The sequence below is a fragment of the Necator americanus genome, chromosome IV (assembly GCF_031761385.1).
Source record: "Necator americanus strain Aroian chromosome IV, whole genome shotgun sequence".
NCBI classification, from domain to species: Eukaryota; Metazoa; Nematoda; class Chromadorea; order Rhabditida; family Ancylostomatidae; genus Necator; species Necator americanus.
In genome coordinates, this window is record NC_087374.1 from 2,433,917 (window position 1) to 2,443,362 (window position 9,446).

The 9,446-nt window shown below is 39.4% G+C and overlaps 2 protein-coding genes across 2 annotated transcripts; both read right to left on the reverse strand.

The window, feature by feature from the left end:
• Positions 1-103: 103 nt before the first annotated feature.
• RB195_000209 (uncharacterized protein) lies at positions 104-2,122 on the reverse strand (the record flags this gene model as incomplete). The annotated part of the gene is made up of 8 exons (XM_064196418.1): positions 104-280; positions 341-450; positions 679-835; positions 896-1,018; positions 1,314-1,400; positions 1,458-1,562; positions 1,737-1,927; positions 1,987-2,122. The coding sequence occupies 8 exons, from the start codon at positions 2,120-2,122 to the stop codon at positions 104-106; spliced, it is 1,086 nt and encodes a 361-aa protein (XP_064052299.1).
• Positions 2,123-2,592: 470 nt separating this feature from the next.
• Positions 2,593-9,446, reverse strand: RB195_000210 (uncharacterized protein; the record flags this gene model as incomplete). The annotated part of the gene is made up of 10 exons (XM_064196419.1): positions 2,593-2,679; positions 4,161-4,264; positions 4,357-4,519; positions 5,287-5,406; positions 5,489-5,847; positions 5,900-6,064; positions 6,109-6,233; positions 6,293-6,379; positions 9,184-9,298; positions 9,362-9,446. The coding sequence occupies 10 exons, from the start codon at positions 9,444-9,446 to the stop codon at positions 2,593-2,595; spliced, it is 1,410 nt and encodes a 469-aa protein (XP_064052300.1).

Genomic DNA, 9,446 nt, shown 5'->3' on the forward strand with positions numbered 1-9,446 from the left:
ATACAATTAAAATTGGCACCTCTTATAAAAGACACGGAGATCACAGATGGATTAACCAAAGAGAATATTACCTAAACAAAACAAACAATGCCTTGAACATACTTCAAGAAAAAGAGGAATCATTAACAGGTCCTTGTGTTGTCAAAAGACTTTTCAGGTCCATATAATGGCTTGCTCTACAAAGCATGCTTAAAGTGGAAAGGTCAAAGTTTTCTTCTTGGGATATCAATGAAATGTTGAGGAGTGATTCCAGAGACGATTCCTTCATGACGCTGTGTACCTAAGATTAATAATTAAAATTATCAAGAAAATGATTAAATGTAAAAGGTGGGAAACTGACATTCCAATCTTCGGCGACTCTGGAGACTTGACATTCCTTGTCTTCGGTGCATGCAGCCGTCTTCTCGAATGCGGGCGTTGCCGAGGAAAGGCGCGGTACTGGATCGAGACCTTAACAAAGAAAATAATATTCCAGAAATTAGAAACAATACAATCGAAGTAAACTAGTTAGATCCAGACTAATAAACAGCCCATAACAAACACATCTTCTAGGTAACTATTTCGGAAATAGTTACCATATGAGATCTACATGTATTTTTTAGCAACTACTTCAGGCTCGAATCCATCGGAACAACAAAAAGTAGAGAAAAGTGAAGTTTCGGTTGATAAAGCATCTACCTTGTGGATCCATGAGCATCTGACTGGGCATATGAGCAAACGATCGCGAACAAATATCAACTCCAACGCCACTGGTCGAAGAAGTACCGAAAACCGATGCAGCAGCTCCAAATCGCCCGACAGTTTTCCATCGCATGTCATTTCGAGGGAAATTCACCTGTAAAAAGTAGTGTTTTACTATTTCGAACTGGTTCAAACTCCTAGAAACTGAACCCACTTTCTTCGTATGCAGTAAAGGCCCAGGAGGCAGAGTGGTGTTTACGCCGGTCATTTCAAGGTCTACCGTTCCGGAGAGCGACACGTTATGGAGCTGGAAGCTGCTTTGCAGGTTTTCTTGACGCTGCAACAGCACAACTGAGTGTTAGTTTATTTAGTTTAGTGAACCTTTGCCAAACATAAGCTAAAGAAGCAGTGGAAAAATAGAAACAATAACTTTTTTCAAAACTATTGGTCCTACTTTTCCGGTGTTTTTACAAAGGTTACGATACACCAATATGAATCATTCAGAATCTACTAGAATATGTTCTAAATGAAAAAAAGACACTGACGCAGACGAAATAAGAGAATGATCTCTTCTCCATCGTGGACAGTAGAAATCAATTAGTTGAAATAAATTAAATGAACAGTCAACCTACTAGACTTTGTATTTGAGCTTCCAACTCTTGTATTCGTTCATCTCTCCTGCTCATTTCAGAAGCATGCTCTTTTTCCTTTGCTATTAACTGAAACATCACTAAAACTGACTAGGTAATCATTAGTGGCAGTCCTGGCTCACCAACCTGGTCACGTGTAGCAGCGGCAGCGCGTTCTTTCTCTCTTTCCAAATTCTCCACACGATTTTTCAGCATTAAAACTTGACCATTGTGGTGGTAGTCATTCTTTTCCTTAGTTAAGAGATAGGAAAATGAAACAGTTGAAGAACACGTAAGGATTTTTAGCATACACGCTATCAAAAACGGAAAAAAATCTCAAGATTTGTTTCACAGTCCAAGAAAAGGATTTCAAAGTCCTTCCGACACCGTAACCAACTGATTACTGATCTTATACGCAGCGATTACCTGTGCATTGAAACGACGTGGAGTGCCAATAGTCGCTGTCCTGGAGAATGGTTTCCTCCCGCTGGTCGCACAGTCGGACGCTGGGGCACGTGTTGGAGAAGTTAAAATTGACACATTTCGTCCACCAAAACTGGCAGCGGCTGGAGTATTTTCATTACACTGACTGCCCCCTCTTCTTTGCATTATTGCCTCTGTAATGCAACCGCTGTCAGAAAATCTCTTTCACTGATGACTACGAGCAGAGACGTACGGGTGATCTGGCTAGGTTCGGCAAGGACCGGATCGTTGAACGAATCATCTGAGTCAGCAGAGTCTTCGTCCTCTTCGAAACAATCAGCTCGAGCCCTCTTCTTTGGTGGAGGAGATCCAGTGAAGTAATACGACATTTCTTATATCTACCAATCAGGAATATAAATAAATGTTCAAAAAAAAAAAGAAAAAAGAAAAACGGCAGCGCAAGAGGTAATTGGTTATACACTTCGACCACACAACATGTTAGACTTCATGTTTATTATAACAAATATAACAAGCACAGATAACAAACTACCTTCAAACACTAACAAGAAACAAATTCACAAAGATCACTGAGCTCTTCAATTATCACAGAAACTAAGTAACCAAACATGTCTAATCGACGGTAAGATATCGGCCGAATCTTCCACACACCCTTTAGGGGAATGAATCCCAGACAAGGAAAGACACTTTGAAAATAAGGTCAACTAGAGATGCCCAAATCCTGATAAAGCAACGTACAATCCCAAATTCCATGTAAAAGCTACTTTAGGACTTTTGAGAGAGAAGTAAGAGAACAAGATGAGAATAGTTAACTATTGGTGATCACTAGCAAAAAGATGCTTCACGGTTCCTCGGATAATCTTTGATGTTCATTGATTTGATCCCGAAAATATTCAATGGTCTTTTTCAGTCCTTCCCGCATCGACACCTGAACAAAATTCAGAACTCAATGAGAAACAACATTCTTGAATAGATCCATGACACGCTACAACTATTGTAAGTGACCCTTAATCAACTGAGTCAGTTCGCAAAAGGAATAATGGGGAAAATATCTTGATCTATATCTAGCTGCTTATAGGCAGCGTCGCCTCAATCGTGGAATCGTTAGAACACAGCTACCTAGCACAACAAGAAAAGACTTTTGTCGAAACCTAAGTTTGAAAAAATAGTGTTATTCTGGTTGTGGGCTAAAAAAAACGACAGAAGCTCCGAGAAAGGATGCTCGAAAACCAAATCGACATGCAATTTCCCGACCTACAACTATTGTAAGTGACCCTTAATCAGCTGGGGACACTGTAGTCAGTCCTCATAGACAAGCTGCGAGCCTACATATCCGCAATTCGCCCTATCATGATGTTCAGATCGGAGACATGGGCAGCACTATCAACGATGATGGAGAAGCGCAACTAAATGGAGTAAAAGATAAGACGAATGCTTGACACTGTAGTCAGTCCTCATGGACAAGCTGCGAGTCTACCTATCCGCAATTCGCTCTATCATTATCAATTAATTTAATTTTGATTAAAGTTGTGCCTAAAAATGAGTTTATACAAAAACGGATATGGTGTAGCGGTAGATGACACGTGGAAAACATCAGCACATTGCCCGTCTTTCTGAAGTAGTCATAAAAAACCGTCTTCAAATCTTTAGTCACAGTATAAGAAGACCATCTGATCACTTTGTTCATTTTGTTTATCCTGTGGATGCTCCCAGACTCAAACTAGAAAAGGCCACCTAGCCGTAAAGAAGGTTCTGAACGGAGGTGGTAAGAAGATCTGAGGACAATTGGCGTTGACAGGCAGTTCAGTCGAGACGTAAAATTGTGCCTCTTATGGAAAAGCGACAGAAAGTGGCTAGATATCTATGCGAACCCTAGCTGAAGATCGAACAGGATGGGCTCGGATATGTTTAAGGACGATACACAACGCCGAAGATGCAGAAAGAAGCGCTAGCCCATAACGTATCCTCGCCGTTTAAATCAAGTATCCAAATAATTGGACCTCATATCCGAAATGCACTAAACTTCTCCGGTGTAATATGAAGAAGGATACCTATAACAGCTTGTTCCTGTTTAGGAAAACGCTGCAGGAAATATACAAACTTGAAAAGGCAGAGAAAGACCTGTGCAGACTACCATTCGTTATCTTTCGTTTCTTTGGCTGAACAAACAAAGCACGATCTGGGAATGACTGTTTATCAAGAGAGAGGTATGTTGAAATTGGATAGTCGACACTTTGTCCATCAAAGTGGACAGAAGACATTTTCCGCCATGTGTCCATTGACAAAAAAGAGAGTGAAAACCCTAACAAGCCAAGTGATTTTCTCTTTGCGTTTCAGATATTTTTGTTTTTATACAATCTTACTCTTCTTGTAAATTAGGTAGGAAAATCGGTGAGTGTAGGCAACTACCTGAGGTCTCCAGTTCAACTCTCTTGCAGCTCTTGTTATATCCGGCCTTCGTTGTTGCGGATCATCTTCTTGTGAGGGTTGGTTAATAATTACACTGGAACTACCTGTACAAACAATTTCGGAGTTATGATTAAAGATACCAGCAACAGTATTATATGACAGTGTATGTTTAACTCCAGAAACAGGAAATACGTACCAACAAGGTCCCGTATTATCCGCGCGAAGTTTGAAATAGAATGTTCTTCTGGGTTTCCAAGATTCACAGGCGATGAACAATTGCTATTCATAAGAGATATTAATCCATCAACTAAATCGTCAACGTACTGGAATGACCTTGTCTGCGAACCGTCGCCGTAAATCTGTAAATAATCGAATATTTGTAGCAAAAATAATTGTTATTCGTCGTTTCAGAATGTTACTCATCAATTACTCACCGAGTTGAATAACAAAGTTATCCACCAAAACATGATTATATATTCACAACTACTTATCAAAGCAATTTTAGATCAGAAAATGAGTGTAATGAATAAAACGACAATCTGTTGTTAACGGACAAATGAGAAGATAAGCAAGAAAAGTAAACTAAAGACAACAGCTCAGATTACAGTCGAACGTAAATTATATTTGCACACTGTGACGACTTTTACAATGTATATCTTCGGCCATATCGTGAAAAAACGAACGACTCTCGAAATGAACAGCATTTATTTCACTTGATCACGAATATCATATTCATTTCGTACTGCACACTTTTTCGGAGGTATTGCAGTGGTATCTTAGGATACGGTACCAATCCCAATAGCAGAAATTAGGCAGGTAATGGAGTCATTTTTTTGCAAAAATCAAGCAAGTTCTCTGCCGAGACTGTTGCTAAGGGCTACGGTTCAGGTGCCGTGAGATGCGCTTCTTAGAATCGAAATGTCCGACTTCCAGTGAACCTCGACATACTCATCAAAAATCAATACGACTTCTAAGAATCGTCGCAGATTCTCATTATGGAAGTTAAATGAGTACGGATAATACATTCGCTTTGCAGGTTTGAAGCGAGCGGTTTGAAGCGCAACAGTAGCGAAGAAAGAACAAAATCAACATTAATAACGAAAATATACTAGCTTTTTAAACCAACCGTGATGGGCTTTCCCTGCAATGCTTGGATAATGAAATTAGACACAACTCTTCCATCATTCATATGCATTCTTGGCCCAAATGTGTTGAATATGCGCGCTATTCTTATTGAAACGCGCTCCTAAATATTAATTTAATCTCATTCTCACCTTCTCATTTAATTTAAATTAAAGCTCACAAAAAAGAGCACGATTTTCTCTCACCTGCTTGTTATAAGCTACCATTAGGGATTCTGCAACCCGTTTCCCTTCATCGTAGCAGCTACGGGGTCCCACTGTGTTCACATGCCCCCAGTACGTTTCTGGTTGAGGGTGGACTTCTGGATCTCCATAAACTTCAGAAGTAGACGCGAGTAGCACCGTGGCTTTGACACGCCGAAAACAAATATGTAGATGAAAAATGGAAAAGGCGGAAAGAAACTTAAGCAGAAAGATGAATATCACCAACTTTGCCAGTCCAAGCATATTGATAGTTCCCAAAGTATTCGTCTTTATGGTCTTCACTGGGTTATACATATAGTGTGGTGGAGAAGCCGGTGAGGCCAAGTGATAGATCTGATCCACTGCAACAGGAAGTGTTGGGATTAAGAAAAAGCAAAGAACTAGGTAATCAACCTTCGATGAAGTAAGGATTGACAACATCGTGATGTACAAGCTCGAAGTTTGGATGACCAATCCATTGTTCAACATTATGTTTGCGCCCAGTGAAGTAATTATCAAGCGCAATGACATAAAACGTTAAAAAAAATAGAGTAAATAAGAAATTCTCCATAGAGGTGGCTACAATAACAAGGTTGAAAAATAACACAATCCAAAACACGCACTAACTTCATGACCATCCATCATAAGTTTATCCACTAGGTGCGACCCAACAAATCCTGCTCCACCAGTAACTAAAATTCGCTTGCGAGTTTCCTCGTTTCGGAATCGAACATCTGGAAACGTTTTGCTGAAAGAAAGCTAGTATGCACAAAGACCGAAAGGAAGTAAACAAAGAAAAGAATTTACCTCTGTCCAGCCGAGGTCTTCGCCAACATTATGCGTAGAGACGACAATTCTTTTTCTAGCATTTGCAATCTAGCCACGATGGCATCACTACAATACGACTACCTTTTTTTTCTCCAAACTATATGGCCAGAAGCAAACGCATATCATTAATGAGATTTTTTTGTGTTGCAGCAGGCAACGTCGACAACAGACACTAGGACATAAGCGTTCTAAAAAAATTGCTACTAAACTATTGGTGAACGGGGAGAAACATTAAAGCGAGAGGCTCTTCAAATTGAAAATGGATAAAAAATGTAAATTTTAGCAAGGCAGGAACATTTAATCCCGGATTTTCAATAGTTAGGTTCTCATCACGATCATGGCGAACGGGGCAAAACGACCTGACTATAAAATGATGGTATTCGCAAGGGCACACAGAAGAAATGAATTCAACGATAGAGATGCAAGTCGCGCTCCAAATGCAATTTGGCGTATAGGACATGAATTCCACTTCTGTACGGATAATAATACATCGAATAAGTAATAGTAATAGGCTAAGTTCTGGTTTACTGGAGCACTTTTATAGAAAATCTTCTAAATTATTTGAAATTTGTATGCATTTCCTTGCAGTGGTTGCTTCCTAATATCATTCCAAGTAGTACGCAAGTAATTGATTAAAATGAAGAAAGAATATCAGTAGAAAGGAAATGACTAAAATACTTGTAAGCTTTGCCTTCACGTTAAACAACCCAATTTGTAAAGTTGACTAAAAATCAAAGGGTTTTACTGAAAGACAAACCATGAAGCTACTAAAAGAATAAAGGTCAGAGTTGGAAGATTTTGATTTGATATAAGAAGGCCTCGCGTACATCAAAACAACAAAGAGATGCTCGAAATAGTTGCGATGGAAGGAACAAAAACGAAAGTTTATAAACGAAATAACTTTATAAACGATTTATAAGGCTGAGAGAACTGAAGACAATAATTTTTACTTCAAAAACCAATAGTCGAGGTATCATCAAGGAAATATCACACTTTCCAAATAATTAACAACAATTTTTGTTTCAAAACTGAAGCTTTAGCTATGCTATCCTGTTCTTCAGTAATCGGAAACAAAGATGAAGATTCCCAATGATGATCTCATCCTCAGACGCGATTAATCGGGTAAACGTAAAGTTCCATTCTCATCGATATCAGTAGATACCAAAAATAAAATTGGCACTACCAAGCTCAGTCGTCGCCAATCAGCAACGATAAACTATGGCCACAGCTTACAAAGTACAAAACCAATGTTGCAAAGGTCCCAAACTGCGCTTGTGGAAGATTCTCAAACTCTTTAAAGCTTTCCCTAGCTTTCCCAGGCAAAATAGTTTGCAATCTTACTTGTACGCTTGTAAGTCAACTAAAACACAAATTCACATTTATTCGTTTTACTTTAAATATTCATGCATTATTGCATGATATTTCAAAGCAGTCAAACCGCAGTTGAGCATCTTAGCTTCTACACGTGGATGCAATAGTGGATCAGAAATGAATGAGACCATTTAGAAAATGAACATCCAAGAAGAAAATAAAATGTACAAATTAATTTTCCACAGTACCTCTTTATTTCGATATGCATCTTACCAAAGCATAGGAAACTTTTTCATCCTACTATTAAAAAAAGTCTTCCTCAAGCCACTGATACACAAATGTCTCTTCTATCTGTTCGTTGCCCCCAAATGGTTCCCACCGAGCGCCTCTTGCAACGCTCCGGAAATGCGGACGAACCCAATTTCAACTATCCTCCGGTGCAAAAGAGATGTTTGCGCTTCGCATTTACGATTTCTTCTGTTCTTTCTGCAAATTTTTGGCCGAATCATGCACTTTTGTCATGGCTTCGACGTTGCCCGAAAATTTCACTTGATTTTACACTTCAAATGTGTAAAAAACTATATAATCAGGGAATGCACATTACGAGAATTCCAACTGCTACTGACTCAAGAAGCAGTTCTGAGGGCGGAAACGGTGGCTTCACTCTCTTCTAATAGCTTCGCCCAACACATAGTACAGATCAGCTTTTCCGGCTCATTCATTTCGATCCTTTTCTTGTATACAATACCGTGAACTTTCAGGTAAAATGTAGTTCGGGAAGGGGGGCACTCAACCGCGCTCCTATTTCTGGAAGTGATTAAAGGCATCACCCCAGGAATCTGGAGTGGTACGGATATCCGGTGGAGTATTCGTATACGGGGTTGTAGATTATGGGGAGGAGGGTGATTCCGTTCATTTCTTCCTAATTTCTGTAGAAAACGGCCCGGAAGATACGGCTTCGACCGCTCCGGCGCACTGTTTTCCACAAGATGTTCGATTGGAGCGCGCCAGCCCTGTGCGGGGCAACATCTTCCGGGTTTTTTTACGGCAATTAGGAATGAATGGACGGAATCACTCCACTCTCCATAATCTACTATCCCGTATAAGAATACTTCACCTGAAATCATCTCAGATTCATGATATGCTGCCTTTAACCAAGCTAGTCAGCGGTCCCTAAAAACTAAGCATTAGTCTTAGAGGATCCATGACATGTAACCAAAAGCTATTAAGAAAAAAAAAGGAAGTTTCACCTTCCAGAATTAAAACCGCAGTCTAATACCCTACAACTTTTTCTCCAGACTTTCTTCTTGATTATAATTAGCGCTAAGAATAATCAAAAAATAGATAAGAAAATAATATAAAAGAGTTACAAAGAGAAGTAAAGAAGTAATAAATACAATAGAAATATAATATGATGGGAGATACTAGGAGTAAAGCATTCTTGGGTGCAAATAATTAATGAAAATATTTCAAGATATGGCGGAAAACCTTTTCATATCTCCTCATAATCACCAATAGCAGAATAAAGTGAAGCCAGAAGGTGAAGTTAACCAACAAGCCTTGTGTTTTTCTCACTCAGATGCATGATTGCCGCTTCTCGTGTGTAGCCAGTCTCCGGATCATGAGAAGTAGGAGATGGAAATGCTGCGATATTGTACACAGAAGTAACTATGACTGAAAAGAGCAGACTAATCAATGAGATTTCAATACGATAATGAAAAAACCGAGCACACTCACAGAAGAGGAACACTACAACGACCGTTATCATTATCACAAGTCGTGTTGGATGAAAACGAGTAGGTCTACCGGCGATTTGTGCCAT